Below are 18,175 nucleotides of genomic sequence, written 5' to 3' on the forward strand. Positions count from 1 at the left end.
AATTATTCTGAAACACTGAGAAATCTTAATATGTGCATTTGCTTGATACTTTGAGACTACAGTCGAGAGTGAAGTTAGAGAATAGAATGTTTTCCAGATTGATACAGGAAGTGTTGATGTAGCACTTAACCTGTTGGTTTGAAGCCAGTGAACTAAACTCTAGCTTGTCCATGGTTAACTACCCATAAATAATTACCCTTATATATCTCCCACTTTACCCATTCATCTGTCTTCAGTGAACAACCGTATAATGAATAATTGAAACCTGGCTTAGTAGATTTTTAATGGTGATTGCTTATTGCTTTCCAAATGACTGCATTAGAAAAACTTATCAGTTTGGGATATACATTTTTTGAACCCTAAGTGGTTGAGAAGTATGATTTAGCTTACAGAGCAATTGAATATGTGAATAATAATATTATTTTTTGGAGGCTATCCTTTGATTTAGCCCACAGATGTATACATTTTAATAGTGAAGAGTACATTATCAAAATTCATATGTGAACTGAATGAATTTTTTATTGATAACAATTTTAGTCATGACTCAAATATAAATTATGTACATATGAATGATTTATTTATGTCTGGGGGGTTTTTTGTCAATAATTCTTGAAATTACATAAGTTTCATGATGTGGAATTAAACGCTAGCAGCTAAAAATTATGTAATTATTTATGTCAGGCCTCAGTAGACAAAATTTGGCATGTTAGTATGACACTTGATGTTAGTTGTAAAATAACATCAGAGGGCAGGTAGATAGTACTAACTGGCCCACTAGTTCTTATGAGCTAGTAATTAAGTTAAAAATTTTTTTTTTTCTAAACGGCCCAGGCAAGCTGAGTGTGAGATGCAAGACTTGTAGTGAATTTAAAATTATATTTAATGTGCAATGTGAGCTCATCGAGTATACTAAAGGATTATTTTTGGCTTTAAGACTTCATATGCTGTTTAAACAGAGTACAGAGCATGTGGATTATTCAGTGATACATGAAACTATGCATCTTAACAGGTAAATATTGGGAAGATGGATTCACCCATTGAAAAGTGGAACTTAATAATTGGCAACTTGGCTTTAAAACAGGTAAGTGATACATATATTTGTTTACAGATCTTGAGTTTTACCTGTAAGAATGGAATAAATTTTAGTGCTCTTAAGTCTACCATTTAATTGTTTCAGGGGGCCTAAAATAATAATTAGGTACTATGAACAAGTGATAGAATAAATGGATACCCATGGCTTCTGAAAGTTTTCTTTTCCTAGAAACTGATCAGATTCTTCTAAATATGAAAAATGTATAACATGCAAAATACAGAATAAATATATGAAATCTCTTCTACCATAAGTATATAATAGAGCCAGAATTTGAGTTAATACCTATACAAATAAATATTTAGCACTTCATGGCTTAGGTGCTGTTTTTCTACTTTGATTTTTTTCAAAGTAAATCCTCTATTTAATTAAACTCAGCTTTTAAAATTTATTATGGTAAGATGTTTGTTTAAGCTGAATTTTCCTTAATTTGTTAATGTTATCAGTGTTAATATAAATGAGCACATTAAATTGTCAATTACATATACATGAATTATATATAGATTACCTACAGTTCTACCTAATCTCAGGGGAATATCTCTTTCTCTCCCACCACCCTCTCCTATCCCCAAGACACAAGACTGCAGCCCCCTAGCACCTCTTTAGCAAGTGCAAGCTTAGGAAATGCTCACTAATTTTAACGTTAGTTCAACTGGGACATAATGTTGAGAACATGTGGCAAACAATTTATTTCATGTAATGTTCAAAGACAAAGAAATAAAGGAAATTTTGAAATATAGGCTTTAAAAAATATCTGTGCAACTGCTTCTTAGATCACAGGGATAGAAATAAGAAAATCTGGTATCTAATCTCAGCTCTAACATTAACTAGCTATATAACCTTTGTTAACTTAACCTTTCTGTGCTTAATTTTCCTCTTCTTTTCCACAGTATTGCACTAGAGACGTGCATGATCCTTTTCAGCTCAAAACTGTAGGAATCTGTGCTGGAGTAATAACCAAAATATCTAACAACCAATAGACAACTATAAATTAATATATAAATTAAAATTTGAAAATATATTCCATTTTTTTCTTTAAATACCCTAAACTCTTACTAAGTTATATGAATTGTACTATAAATTATTCATCAAATTATTCAAATAATTTTCCATCTCTGCTTTTAATGTTTCCTTTCACTCTTAGTCTCCACCCTTCCCTTGTCATCCTCTCTCCCCACAACTGTTGGTCAGGATGGGAGCCAGTGATGGCCGGGGATTCACTGATCCTAGTTGCCACAGCCTGAAGTCTGTGTCTTTGTCTCACTCCACCAAGGATGCATGAGAAACAGGGAACCCCACACAGGCCCATCAGGACATAGTCGGTGCCAGCCAGTGAGGCAGCAACTGGTTGGAGCCCAGTTACCTGTGGACAGAAGCAGAGGGGAGAAGAAAACAAGGTCAAGTGGTGGGTGGCGGTTGTGCTATCTCTGAAGCTTTATCCGCTAAAGCTCGTGAGGGAGTAGATGGCTTGGGGAGGGGCGTGGGATGGGTTAGCAGTGTTCCTTTGACTAGAGGCTAGTTATGGAGAATAGAGGTGGGGAGCGATGGAAAGGACAGAGGAGGCTCATGCTGGCATTAGCTGGGGTGTGTTCTTCTGACTATTAAATGGGATCCCAAGCAGATAATCTGTCACAGATTTCTTCACAATTGTACACAGTGGCCACCTCAACCTGTCCATAAATTGTCAAATAAAGCAAAGTTCCCAATCCCACTAAAGAATCATTACCTCACCAGGAGGGATGTGCCCTGCGCTCACATGTATTTATGGCTCCTGTTGACCTCCCCAGCTACTCCTTAACCCAGACTCTGCTCTTCTCTTGGGTACAACTGGGCATTTCCTCTGCAGTTTTACAGAATAGGACTTATTTATCTCAGGGGTGTGTGTGTGTGCGCGCATATGCTATAAGTCTTACATAGGCTCCCTGGCTCTGTGTTTCATTTCCAAGAAGTAAAAGCACTATATTTTATTTCCAAGAAAAACCTTGGAATCACAGTGCTAGAATTTAAATTATTAATTAATTTTATTTCTTTTACATACCATATTATTTACTAACCAGTAAGAGAATGCTGAAGTATCTTAGCAACTGGTACAACCATAATGGTGCTTACAGCTTGACTCTCAGCTCTGAATCTGCTGTAATGAGAGATGTGGGGCTAGAATCTAGGATATCTGGACTCGCTGGCCCAGGCTTTTCCATTAATTTGCTCTATGACAAGATCAGACTACTTGGGTTTTTCACCTGGAGCCCTGGATTCCAGTACATGGATTGGCTTCAGAGAGTCTAAGCACCCAGAAGTCCTACTCAAAATATTGAATGCATCTGTGTTTTCATGGAGGGAAGAATCTATAAAATTTTTGCCAAATTGTCAAAGGAGTCTATGACACAAACAGTTAAGAATCAGTGAACTGGAGATTGCTTCAGGGTTTCTTTTAGTTCTAGCATTCGACTAATAGGATTCTAAGAGTAGTTGCCTTTTTTTTTTTTTTCCTGAGGGTTGCTTTGTGCCACCACTGTGGGAAGTACTTTATATATTTATGTAATTCATTTAAATATCAAAATAACACTTTCATGTTCGATATTATCATTTTTCAGATTAGGAGCTAAGGTTTTTATAGCACTAATCACAATTGTGACTATTTGTGAGGTTATTTTTTAATGTCTGTCCCTCCCATTGACCAAGAGCTCTGTGAGGGCAGGAAATAAATCTGTTTTGACCACCATTGTAGCCCAACACTAAGCATAGCACCTTGTATATAGTAGATCCTAAATTAATGCTTGTTGGATGAATAAATTTAAATAGCTTGCCACAAGATTAAGTGGTCTAGCTCGGAATCAAACTCTTATCATTTGATTGTAGAATCCAATCTTTTGCCAATACTGTGTCTAGAGTCAGACTTTGGGTACTTTTCAGTCTTCAGGCTGGTATTTTTTTAGGTGATCTGTGGGTTTCACCATCAAAGTCACTTAGGGTGCTTGTTAAAAATAGACTCCTAGATCCCATTCCATACCTACTGCTGCCAGATCAGGGCACTTTGAGAACCCATCACCTTAGGGAATAGTAAAATAAAATGCAGTGCCTTCATCAAAAGGTAAGGCAAGTCAATTACCATATATAATACTTTCTTCTGATTCCTTGTATGCATATTTACATCATAAAATAAAAAATGCATTTTCAAAATGAATAATTCTGTTGGATTTTATTAAAACTTTTTTAAGGTTCAAGCAACAGTAGTTGGCTTTCTAGCAGCTGTGGCAGCAATTATATTGGGCTGGATTCCAGAGGGAAAATACTATCTTGATCATTCCATACTTTTGTGCTCCAGCAGTGTAGCAACTGCCTTCATTGCATCTCTTCTTCAGGGTAAGTAAATTTATAAATGTCTACTGTATAATATTTTACTTTCTAATTATTTATTTTCCATGTTAACTATTTTTATTTAAATGGTACTTGTTCATTATAAAAAACGGAGAAAAGTTATCTACAAACTTTTAAAATAGATTATTTCAGGTATATTTATATATATTATACATAATCCTTAGTATAGAGCAAGCTTTCTGAGGTTGTGTCCCAGCTTTAGGTCCCCTGGTGCAGCTCCCAGACAAGATCAGGAAAATAGTCTAGATATTCATTTGTTTCTGTAATTTAAATTAATTGAGAATCTCCTGTCTGGAAATCGTGCAGAGGATTTACCAGCTTGTCATTTGAGTAACAAGTATTCCAGGAATTCTGAGTTTTAAAAGCAGTCCCTCTGGGTTTCCCTGGTGGCACAGTGGTTAAGAATCCACCTGCCAATGCGGGGACACTGGTTCGAGCCCTGGTCCGGGAAGATCCCACATGCTGCGGAGCAACTAAGCCCCTGCGCCACAGCTACTGAAGCCTGCGCTCCTAGAGCCCATGCTCCGCAACAAGAGAAGCCACTGCAATGAGAAGCCCACGCACCACAATGAAGAGTAGCCCCGCTCACGGCAGCTAGAGAAAGCCCGCGTGCAGCAACGAAGACCCAACACAGCCAAAAATAAATACATTAATTAATTAAAAAAAAAAAGCAGTCCCTCTGTTGAAATTTTTTAAAGTTTCAGATTTGAAAAAAATTCCTTTACTGTTTCTGTGGCAATACGAGTATAACCATATGCTTAACACAGCATATTGTTGGCTATAGAATGTTAAAGAGCCAGAAGGTTTTAACGTTTAGCTACATTATAATTTTTTTAGTTGGGATATCATTCTTTATATTGATTTATTAATATCAACTTTACACTAGAGAACTAGCTTATTATGGAACAGTAATCATAAAGACTTGCTAATTTTTATTTTGTAATTGCCATCTTCTCATTTTAGATCACCAGCAAGGTTAAAAATGGAACACTCTACTGTCAGGTGATCATACAACAAAGCTAACTTTTTCAGCTAGGTTCTGGTAATTTAAAAACTCTTAATAAGACGTGACTACCAAAATATTTTCAAGCATTTTATTTTAGTCCTTAAATTGTACCAGAGGTAGTTTCTTGTCTTTATATAGAATTACTAGAATTGAATGGTGTTAACACTGGTGAAAGCATAGTGAAGTTATGCTATTGGGAAACTAATTTCTGGTAAAAAAAAAAAAGTGTTAAAGCTTTAGCACTCTGTTTCTTAGGCTCATTTGCTTCCGTTTTCTCTCTAATATTGTTTCATTTAGAAAAAATTGTTTAAAACTTTTCAGACTAACAAGTATTTGTATTGCCTGTGATTTTTAAAACCATAAAAATTCAGATTTTTAAAATATGTTTGTTAGTCTTCTTACTTTTAATAATGTGTGTTCTAATTTTATGATAACTTGTCCTTTATATATGTAGAGCAGATACTATTGACCACCTTTTGTAGGTGAGAAAGCTAACTTAGGTAAGGTGACTTGTCCAATTTCATCAGCTTGTTCACAGAAAAATCATAATTAAAACCCATTTCCTGCCTCCCAGCTCTTTCCACTGGTCCATGATGGCAAAATATTTGTTTTCGGCTGAAAAGTTATAGACAGCATTCTTTCATAGGAGAACTTTCCACATTGATCTTTAAATGTGCTGATTTTGAAAAAAAAATTTATATGATTACATCTTGACTGATTATTGTATAGTATGTTTAAGTTTTTTTCCTGCTATTGTTTTTTTCTGTTTACAATGATATTATGGGAAAGGTAAGTCCATAGATTGAAAAAGCCTCCAGAATATAAGACGTGAGACATTGAACAAAAATTGTACTTTCAATAATTTGGCTTTATGGGGTAGTAGAAAAAACACTGTTACTTTCAAGTTATGTGACCTTATGCAAGAATTTAAACCTACTCCTAGGACCTCAGTTTTATTATCTATAAAGTGAGTATGTTAGAATAAAATCATTTAGAGTCATTTTCAGTCTAAAAATGCAGTGAGATTCTGGTTTTTGTCTATAGCCATATTTAGGCTTCCATATTGATTTATGGTTAGCACATAAATGAACTAATCTTAAATTTTCTCTGCCCTGCATCCTCTTAAATGTGTTGGCATGAGAAAATCTATATAATTGGGTATGGCTATAATGCTATCATTTTTCTCCCATTTCTATATTCAAAAATATAAGGATTTAAAAGTATAAGTACACAGTCACATTTTCATCTTCTGTTGTTATAGGTTCATAGACAGAAACTTAGGGTTTAAAGAATATCCTTTACAAAGACTGCTTCTTGTATTCTGGCCTGCAGTGTTCAAAATTTAATTACTTCCCTCTTCTTAATGCCTCAACACTTTTTAATAATAAAATGAAGCAAGCATTTCTGGCTACCACTATGTAAACAAATCTGGTTTTGTTGGCCTTCTTCCCAATTGCTATGTGTATAAATATGACTTACCTTTTAATTAATTTATTTATTTTAAATTTATTTATTTTTGGCTACGTTGGGTCTTCATTGCGGTGCGCAGGCTTCTCATTGCGGTGGCTTCTCTTGCTGCGGAGCACGGGCTCTAAGTGCACGAGCTTCAGTAGTTGTCGCTCGCAGGCTCAGTAGTTGTGGCACACGGGCTTCGTTGCTCCGCGGCACGTGGGATCTTCCCAGACCAGGGCTCGAACCCGTGTCTCCTGCGTTGGCAGGCGGATTCTTAACCACTGTGCCACCAGGGAAGTCCTTAAATATGACTCACCTTTCTTTGACATTTTCATACTTTATATGAGGGTTAAAGTAAAATCTGGCTTTGATACACATGAATACATTACATCTAAGACATGCATGTTACTAAATTTGGAACTTTAATGTTATTTTACAGTAGCTCTTCAGGTCTCTAAATGCAACATTGAACTTCTCAGATCTTTTGTGATCCCTACTTGGAATTTGTTGAAAGACATTTTGCCAAAGCATTCAAGTAAAATGTTTTGTTTGCTTTAGTCAGCTTATCTAAGCAGTCTAACTGGAAGTGATACACTGTTTGTCTAGCCTATATATTTCAATATTTCGGGGGATTGATTTTCTTTAAATTATAGCAGAAAAAGTAATGAGCTTTATTTTTTTCTAGGAATAATAATGGTTGGGGTTATCGTTGGTTCAAAGAAGACTGGGATAAATCCCGATAATGTTGCTACACCCATTGCTGCTAGTTTTGGCGACCTTATAACTCTTGCCATATTAGCTTGGATAAGTCAGGGTTTGTACTCCTGTCTTGGTAAGTTGACTTGAAATTAACTATAATGCGTTATTCAGAGTCTCTTTAAATAAATATTGTTGCAGCAATGTCATGACTCCGTGGTGGCCTTCATCTGTGTTAGAACTGTAGTTGAGGCTGATTAGAACAATAACTGTTCCTTGTTGTACACCTACTATGTGTTGTGGTTCTCACATATTTTTCTCTTCTTAAAGAGTTTAAAACTCAAAAGATAAGGATTATCATTTCTAATTTCAGATGAGAAAACTGAGGATCATAAAGGTTATGTGTGTTACCCACTGTTGGTAGGAAGGTTGAACACAGATCTGTCATAGTCTATGAATTCTGCCCTGTCCTCTGAATGTGTAGCCACTGATGGGTCAACCCACAGGATTCTGATATGTGTGTTGCACTGTTATCTCAAAACATAAGGTTACGGTGGAGTTTGAAATTTAGTGATTTTTCCGCCTTTCAGAAACCAACGTGGCAATTAATACTAACAACCAAAAATCACCATGAAAATGAGCCTGAATGCTGTGTGAATTTGGAGTCATCTTATATATGTGATTCCTGATAATAGTAATAGGTTATTTTTAGAATGTAGTGGATTGTTTTAATGTAAATTTATACTGTGTGGCTATTGTCAATGTAGATGTATATGATTTGTGAGCATAGGTTTAGTGCTAAAAGTTGGTTGTAGTTTCATTTTTTTTGATGCCAAATTTTTTAAAAATTAAAAGAAAATAGAAACCCACAGTAATACAAAAAAAAAAAAAAAAAGAGCAAGAGAGACAGAGAGAAAGAGAGAGTTTATAAGCCAAGCCAGAAGCAAACATTTAATCACATATCCTCATATATTTTCATGGATCCTAGATAGATTTATGGTATACTTTAGAATAAATCTAAAGTATATTTGGTTTGTAGACGTAAGAGTCTCAGATAAATGTTTTTGAACTAAAGAGAGGGCTTTAACCTATAAAAGGCAGTCATTTTCTACTACTTTTGGAGATATCAAGAGAAGTTTCATGTAATATATAAAATCACCATAAATTATTTAATGACATAAAAACAATACTCATTAAGACTTGATATGTATGTTAAAGGAAAATTCTCATATAGAAGATAAAGTGTGTCTAGTTGAAGTAAGGTAGAAGACAGTAAATGATCAATGGCCCAAACGTAAGATCTTGTTCCCATAAAAAAGAAAAGTGTATTATTTGCAGACTTGGGTACTTAAATTACTATGTCAGCTGCCTGCCAAATACCAGGGTGTCTCCACCAGTTGAAGCCATTGAAGAATGTTACCATAATAAATATGACAAGTGTTATAATGATACAGAGACTATTACGATATTCCATAAGATAAATCAACTTCTGAGGAATTTATTTTTTAAAATTACACAAGTGATAAACTCCTTATAAAAGACTTAACATAATGTGTTATTCTCTAAAGCTTTCAATATTTTGAGTGTTATAGATGATATATTAGTAGTTTAACTAGATCAGGAAATTTAAAAAGTAAAATGTAATGAGACCATAATTTTGTCAAATAATTTTATTATTAAATATTGCTTAGCCTTTTCTAGGCCTTTACTTGTCTTCTGGAAGTTGACTCAAAGTAATTCAAGATGAACTAATTAAAACAGGATCTTTTACATTTCGTCTGTATCATTTGTTTCCCTAAAATTATATTTTTTAATGGGCTACTGATTGATTCCACTGTTAATTTAAAGGTGTTTCTGAAGTGCCAGTTTTGGATTTCTACAATAAAGTGTTTGCCTTTTGAGCACTAGGGGGCCTCATAGGACCAGCAGTTGGAAGCCTCTTATTGGAGGTATTCTGAACACAGAGATTAGGAATGGGCATATTTAAATTCCAAGATCCCATTCATCCTGCTGAGTGGGATGCCTAGCTCTTGGAGACAGAGTTCAATTCCTGAACTATATTGGAAATACTTAGCTGTCTTTAGAGATAAAAAGAGGATTTCATGGCAGCCATATGCTTTGGTTATAAATAGAGGCCCTCAATTATGTGGCTCTCAAAGAATTGGACATTGAGAAAAGTCTCACTTAACTCCTCACTTAGAGCTTTGGATATTCAGAAATGACTTTGAACAGCTCCGCTGGCGTTCTCTTAGCTTCGGTACAAGTACTGAGGCCCACTCTACATTCATTCAGTGTGCTACCTTTCTTTCACTCCTGATAAAATGTGCTGATTTCTGATATCTGAAGTAAATATGGAATTTCCCCCCTTCTCACCTCTCCAGTTCTCCAAAAAAGGACAAAAGAAACAAAGCTTTGTTTACTGTTAACTGACTTTATTTTTGTAGTCACCCTGAGGAAGTCTTTATTGCTTAGTGAGCAAGGTTAAAGTTTTAACTTGGTGTTCAGGCCTCCTGGAGTCTTACCTTCTCAAGCTCCTGCCTGCTCCGCCCTTTCTTGTACCTCTTGCCTTTCTTGTACTCCAGCCAAACTCAGCCATTCACTGATTCTCAAACGCCACCTGTGATTTTTGTCTTTTCTTTCTTATGTCATTCCCCTCCTCCATGAAGGCCAGTCAGAATCCTCATTTTTCAAAACTAAATTCATAAATTTCCCTAATCTTAGGTAATCTTTTTCTCCTCTGAATTCCTATAGCACTTTATAGACACTTCTCTTAAGTCATTCTTTATATTTGGCCAGTCATTATAGCTTTTTAAGTAAATGTAGTATCTTCCCTTATGATGGTATAAGCCTCTTGAGGACAAAACTGTGTCTTTATTTTATTTATTTGTTTTGTTGACCCCATAGTGCCATATACATAGTGGATGTTAAATAAATAGCACTTCACCAAATGTTTTATTCCTTTTGAAAGCTATCCAATTAATGTGAATAGAAATTTTTCAGGAAGTGGTATATGTATGGAACATGAAGGAGAGTTATCCCTCTAAATGACTTTGCCACAGTACCTGTCCAATAACATAACAGATTGTAATGAAAAAATGATCCTTTCGATGAGGACATAGTATTAGGAAAATAGAGTAGAGTATACTGCCTTAGCAGAAAGTATCTAGACATTAGTATCACCATAAAAAAATTAAAATGGCAACATGTGGCTAGAAAAAATCTATTTCAAATGCAAATAGAAGAGGAGGGACTTCCTTGGTAGTCCAGTGGTTAAGACTTCACCTTCCAATGCAGGGGACACAGGTTCAATCCCTGGTTGGGGAGCTAAGATCCCACATGACTCATAGCCAAAAAACCAAAACATAAAGCAGAAGCAATATTCCAACAAATTCAATAAAGACTTTAAATTAAAAAATGGTCCATATCAAAAAAATAATCTTAAAAAAAAAAGAAAATAGAAGAGGAAATAGAAAGTCAGTTTAGAGAGTAATCTAAGCTCTAGATTATGATATACTTAGGTATGACTTGCAGAGAAAGTATAAAAGCATTTATTCATCCATATGGTAATCTTTAAACATGTAGTTATTTTTAAAAACTATTAAAAGGATCTAACGTTGGGCCAGTAACTGAAATACCTGTACACAATGATTGTTGCCTTTTCTTTTTCTTGTATGCATAATTTTAAGAGGATTTTAAAGACTCTTTTTCAATTTTTTTTTTTTTTTTTTTTTTGCCCTAGCCAGGAGTATAGCTTGGAAGGGGTAATGTGCAAATGCAACTTGACATGGGTGCCAGTCAATTTAATTTGAAAGAAATTAAAGGTGTTGGGATCTTCATTTGAAGAATGTTGGGCCACGAGGCACAGAATCGAGTTGTGGTACGCGGGCCTCTCACCGTCGTGGCCTCTCCCGTTGCAGAGCACAGGCTCCGGACGCGCAGGCTCAGCGGCCATGGCTTCACGGGCCCAGCCGCTCCGCGGCATGCGGGATCCTCCCGGACCGGGGCACGAACCCGCGTCCCCTGCATCGGCAGGCGGACTCCCAACCACTGCGCCACCAGGGAAGCCCTCTTTTTCAATTTTTTATAACTACATGGCTATGTAATTCTTGCATGTACATGATATATACTGATTTGAAAAATTATCAGCTTTTCTCTCTTTAGGCAAGATCTGAGAAGCAAAATGTTGATTCATTTCTCATTCCTCAAGGTTAACTTTAAAAAGATGGCCTAAGAAGCAATAAACTCTAAGAGCAATAACAGTCTGCCTCAGATTGTTACTTGGGTCCTGTGGAGACTAACAGGGATGCCATCTGGTTATTTACAAAACATTCTAGAGTATCACTGCCTTGATGTGGTGATGTAAGTAAGAATGTAAAATTATCGTGCATGTCACTCTTCTGCAGAGTTCTGTAGCACCGTATGATCTCAGTTTAGAGTGATGCCTAGAAGGTCCGTCTAGTGAGGAAATTCTGATGGTTATTATAAAGGGCATTTTAAAAAGTGTTTACAACTTTCCATGCCCATTGCTTTCTTGTTTGCACACAAACAGCTAATATATAAAAATGTCACTCATAGCAGCTACATATTTCAGAAGAATTTAGGGTGAAAATAATGAATGCTATTAATGAAATTATGTAACAGCAGTTACAAAATGCCGCCAACAATCTAGATAAATGTGAAAGCCATGAATCAAAAAGATGGCAGTTATGTTTCGCGGTTAAGTGTAATCATAGCAATTTGAACCACTTCAGCTGTGTTAATCCTTACCTTTCTGTAGTTTACCTATATCATGGAATCAGTACCGAGGTACACAGACATTAATTAGGCTTAAAATTCTACAGTTTTATCTATAGTCCTGTATTTGTTTCCATTGCTGCTGTAACAAATTACCACAACCTTGTGGCTTCAAACAACAGTAATTAATTTTCGTACAGTTCTGGAGGTCAAAGTCCAAAATGAGTTTGTTATTCAGGGCTAAAATGAAGGCGTCGGCAGGGCTTGTTCCTTCTGGAGGTTTCAGGGGGAATCGTTCCTTAACTTGTTTCATTTTCTGGTAGCCGCTAGCATTCCTTGGCTTGCAGCCACATTACTGATCTCTGCTTCTGTGGTCACCTTATTTTGTCTTCTGTAGTCAAATTCCTTTCTACTTCCGGCCTATAAGTACACACCTGTGATTACTTTAGGGCTTACTCAAATAATCCAGGATAATCTCCCTATTTCAACATCCTTGACTTAATCACATCTGCAGAGCCCCTTTTTGCCATATAAGGTAACATTCCCTGGTTCTGGAGATTAGGATGTGGATGTCTTTGAGGACCATTATTTAGCCTACCACATGACACAAGATGATATCCCCAGAAATTAATACAAAATATTATTTTGACTAGGGTCATTTAAATGTATTTAGTATAGAAGGCAGACACTTTTAGGTTTTGATATTAATGCAGAAGTTCATGGTTGGCTTTTAATCAACCAGTTTCCCTTACTGATTGTGTCATTAGTGGTTTTCTAAAAGTAATTCTTTAATTATCTATAAAACACCAATATATGGGGCTTCCCTGGTGGCGCAGTGGTTGAGAGTCCGCCTGACGATGCAGGGGAAGCGGGTTCGTGCCCCGGTCCGGGAAGATCCCACATGCCGCAGAGCGGCTGGGCCCGTGAGCCATGGCCGCTGAGCCTGTGCGTCCGGAACCTGTGCTCCGCAACGGGAGAGGCCACAACAGTGAGAGGCCCGCGTACCACAAAAAGAACCACAAAAAACAAAAAAACACAAAACACCAATATATCCTAAAAAGAGGAATATTTTAGCACCTTTCCCTTTTTGTATATCTGTAATTTCCACCTAACTATTGGATTAGAATTTAGCCAGGGAAAAGGTAAGAGGGTCCTATACAATTAAACATATGATTTAATTTGGTGGGAGTGGGCATGTTAGATTTGCAGGAAATTGAAATAGAATACATTTACAGTAAATCATTTTAGATATTTTGATTTTACCATTCTTTTTTTTAATGTTAAAAAATTTTATTTGGAGATAATTTTAAACTTATAGAATAAGTTGCAAAAATAAAATAGTACAAAAAACCCTGTATACCCTGTACCCATGTTCACCAAATGTTAACATTTTACTCCATTTACTTTATCTTTTATTCTGTCCATCTGTCTGTATGAATATATGTATGTTCTTTATCTTTTATAACGTTGACATTTTTAAAGAATATAGTACCCCCTCCTTTTTTTTCATTGTGGGAATTTTTAAAAATTGAGATATAATTCAATTACAATTCACCTTTTAAAAGTGCACAATTCAGTAGTTTTGGCATAGTTGTAAGATTGTGAAACCTATTATCTCATTCCAGAACATTTTCATCACCCCAAAAAGAAACTTGAGCAGTCACTCCCCATTCTACCCTCCCCCCAGCACTGGCAACCACTAATCTAGTTTCTGTCTTTATGGATTTGCCTATTTTAGACATTTCAAAAAATGGAATCATACAATATGTGACCTTTTATATCCGGTTTCCTTCAATTAGTACGCTTTCAAGGTTCATGCTTTAGCATAAATCAGTTCTGAATACCATGAAGTACTGAATAATATTTCATTGTATGGGTTAATAATATGGCTGAATAATATTCCATTGTACGGATATATCACATTTTGTTTATCCATTTACCATTAGTTGGACATTTGGGTTGCACCCACTTTTTGGCTGTTATGAATAATACTGCTTTGAACATTGTTGTACATGTTTTTGTGTGAACATATGTTTTCAATTCTATTGGTATATACCTAGGAGTGGAATTTCTAGATCATATGATAACTCTTTAACTTTTTGAGGAACTGCCCACTCATTATTTTTTATTTCTTTCCTGAGAATTTTTTCCCCCTCTTTGACAATTCAGGGCAATGATTCTGGAGTTAGGATGGTGAGTGTTTTCTTCAACTTAAGATGTCCTTCCAGAGATGTGATGTTGAGAATAAATTAAAAGCCTGGCATGGTGCTCCTCTCTTTACCTGAAGATGAAATACTAAGACAACCTAGCAGAATAGTTCTTTTCAGTTGTGTTTAGTGGGTTTTAATGCTTTTAGTTTGCTGTTTGAGTCTATAAAGAGATTGTTGGTAACCTTAGTTGTTTTAGGAGGTAAGAATGCTTCCTAATTGGAATGTTATTTATCCCTATCTAATGGTTTAGCAAGGAGAACTGGAAATCCATCCAATAAAAGTTTCTTCATCTTTTAAAAAGCTATGGAGAAAATGACTCTATATGTAGCACTAGTCATGTCCCTTTAGATGGAAGGAAATATTTAAATGAATTTTGTTAGCATAATTATTTTGAAGATGTGATGGCAAATCCAGCTAAAGCCATGAGTGTAAACTTTGTTTGGGTATTATTTTAATATTTATAGTAATTGTTCCTACCTGATTTGAAAAAAATTGAGTTTCTGTTTAATTTAAACATCTTAATCATAGGTGAGGAGATCTTTAAATATGTTAAAATGATAAAATTCAGTCCAAGAGAAGGGTGTGAATAACAGTTGAAGAATTTTGTGAGATGTCAGAAAAATTTAGTAACATTTAACTTAAATCTAAGGCTGTAGGCTACAAAGACTGTGAGATCAACTCTGTGTTTAAATTATGAATTCCCTACCATAAAAAATATGTATTAGAGTCCTTGAGAAAAATGTAGGAATGTCCTGGCTGAGATGTCTGACAATAATAAAAGCTTGACCAGCTAAAACGATATTACCAAAAATGTCTTGGGATGATGCAACTGTTTCAAGAATGGGTAGGCAACTTTTAACCCTAGGGAGATTAAGAACTAAGTATAAAAATATTTGAGAATCAAATTTATGGTATGAATGATTTTATGGTAAAGAGGCAGTACACATTTTTAAATATACTTGTTACTTAGCCCATTACAGTAACATGTCAGTCTTCTGATTCCATTTTAAAAGTAATAATTATGTAATTAATTTTTTCTTGTGATTGTTAAATAGAAATCTTACCAAATTTATATACATTGCATGAATATTTATGAAAACATAAGACTCACCGTATTTGTACATATAACTTATTAGATTTAGAAAGGTTACTTTAAGTACTAGGAAACTTTTGTGAGATAAGTGAAATGTGTAAAGTAAATAGAATATTTCAGGGTATTTAACTAGGTTTATAAATGCAACCAAATATAATTTCAAACTCTTAAAAATAATTTTTGGTTGGATGTTAGACATTGTGAATATAATGTTAAGTGCTTGACTTTTTTCCTTAGAGTATTTGTTCTGCTTTTTGCTTTTTTAAAAGATTGAAGTATAGTTAATTTACAATGTTGTGTTAGTTTCAAGTGTACTACAGCAAAGTGATTGTTACACATATACATACATACATACATATATATATATATATATATATATATATACGTTTTTCAGATTCTTTTCTATTATAGGTTATTACAAGATATTGAGTATAGTTTCCAGTGCTATACAGTAGGTCTTTGTTTTTTATCTGTTTTATATATAATAGTGTGTATATGTTAATCCCAAACTCCTAATTTATCTCTCCCCCCTCCCCCCACCCCTCCCTCCTCCATTCCCTTTGGTAACCATAAGTTTGTTTCCTGTGTCTGTGAGTCTATTTATGTTTTGTAAATAAGTTCATTTGTATCATTTTTTTTAGATTCCACATATAAGTGATATAGTATGATATTTGTCTTTCTCTGACTTACTTCACTTAGTATAATAATCTCTAGATCCATCCATGTTGCTGCACATGACATTATTTCATTCTTTTTTATGGTTGAGTAATATTCCATTGCATATCTTCTTTATCCATTCATCTGTTGATGGACATTTAGGTTGATTCCATATCTTGGCTATTGTAAATAGTGCTGCAATGAACATTGAGGGTGCATGTACCTGTTCGAATTATGGTTTTCTCTGGATATATGCCCAGGAGTAGGATTGCTGGATCATGTGGTAACTCTATTTTTAGTTTTTTAAGGAACCTCCATACTGTTCTCCATAGTGGCTGTACCAATTTACATTCCCACCAACAGTGTAGGAGGGTTCCTTTTTCTCCACACCCTCTCCAGCATTTATTATTTGTAGACTTTTTAATGATGGCCATTCTGACTGGTGTGAGGTGATAACTCATTGTAGTTTTGATTTGCATTTCTCTAATAATTAGCGATGTTGGGCATCTTTTCATGTGCCTGTTGACCATTTGTATGTCTTCTTTGGAGAAATGTTTATTTAGGTCTTCTAACCATATTTTGATTGGGTTGTTTGGTTTTTGGATATTAAGCTATACAAGCTGTTTGTATATTTTGGAAATTAATCCCTTGTCAGTCGCATCATTTGCAAATATTTTCTCCCATTCTGTGGGTTGTCTTTTTGTTTTGTTTATGGTTTCCTTTGCTGTGCAAAACCTTTTAAGTTTAATAGGTCCCATTTGTTTATTTTTGTTTCTGTTTCCATTACTCTAGGAGACAGATCCAAAAAAATATTGCTGCAATTTATGTCAAAGAGTGTTTTGCCTACATTTTCCTCTAGGAGATTTATAGTATCCAGTCTTACATTTAGGTCTTTAATCCATTTGAGTTTGTTTTTGTATTTGGTGTTAGAGAATGTTCTAATTTCATTCTTTTACATGTAGCTGTCCAGTTTTCCCAGCACCACTTATTGAAGAGACTGTCTCTTCTCTATTGTATGTTCTTGCCTCCTTTGTTGTAAATTAATTGACCATAAAGTGCGTGGTTTTATTTCTGGGCTTTCTATTCTGTTCCATTGATCTATACATCTGTTTTTATGCTGGAACCATACTTTTTTGATTACTGTAGCTTTGTAGTATAGTCTGAAGTCAGGGAGTGTGATTCTTCCAGCTTCGTTCTTCTTTCTCAGGATTGCTTTGGCTATTTGGGGTCTTTTGTGTTTCCATACAAATTTAAAAAATTTTTGTTCTAGTTCTGTGGAAAATGCTATTGGTAATTTGATAGGGATTGTGTTGAATCTGTAGATTGCCTTGGGTGGCATGGTCATTTTAACGGTATTGATTCTTCCAATCCAAGAACACAGTATATCTTTCTATCTGTTTGTGTCGTCTTCAGTTTCTTTCATCAGCATCTTATAGTTTTCATGGACTTTGTTCTTGTAGGCAGCTGTTTGTGGATTAGTTGAGCCTTACAGGGCTTGGTTTTAAGCTTCACTGGACTAGATCTAGCTGTGATCATATAGTGGCTAGTACTCTGCATTGTGGAATAGATCTAGAGTAGACATTACACTAGGGCTAGCCCTACTACTAAGAAGTGTCCCTTCTCTGGTCTCCACTGAATGATCTCAGTTTTCAAAGAGGCACTTCTATCTAGGGGGTTAGATCTCAAATGACTTCTAGCCCTTTGTACACTCTGGGAATTTTTTTACTTTACAACTCCCCAGTTGTCTTGGCTTAGTCTTGTGGAATTCACCTTATGCATGCATGGCTTGGTATTCAGTTTGCAAGCTCCCTCTCTAATAGCTTCCTCTTCTCCAGTATTCTTCCCTGTAAATTCCTGCT

The 18,175-nt window shown here is 35.3% G+C and overlaps 1 protein-coding gene across 1 annotated transcript in view; it reads left to right on the top strand.

The window, feature by feature from the left end:
• SLC41A2 (solute carrier family 41 member 2) overlaps positions 1-18,175 on the top strand; it is a 117,294-nt gene that overhangs the window by 39,885 nt on the left and 59,234 nt on the right. Inside the window, exons 4-6 of the mRNA XM_007447310.1 lie at positions 1,010-1,081; positions 4,309-4,453; positions 7,612-7,758. Coding sequence (XP_007447372.1) covers positions 1,010-1,081; positions 4,309-4,453; positions 7,612-7,758 — 364 coding nt within the window. The remainder of the gene's footprint in view (positions 1-1,009; positions 1,082-4,308; positions 4,454-7,611; positions 7,759-18,175) is intronic.

This window comes from Lipotes vexillifer, unplaced genomic scaffold, assembly GCF_000442215.2.
Source record: "Lipotes vexillifer unplaced genomic scaffold, Lipotes_vexillifer_v1.1 scaffold1017, whole genome shotgun sequence".
Lineage (NCBI taxonomy): Eukaryota > Metazoa > Chordata > Mammalia > Artiodactyla > Lipotidae > Lipotes > Lipotes vexillifer.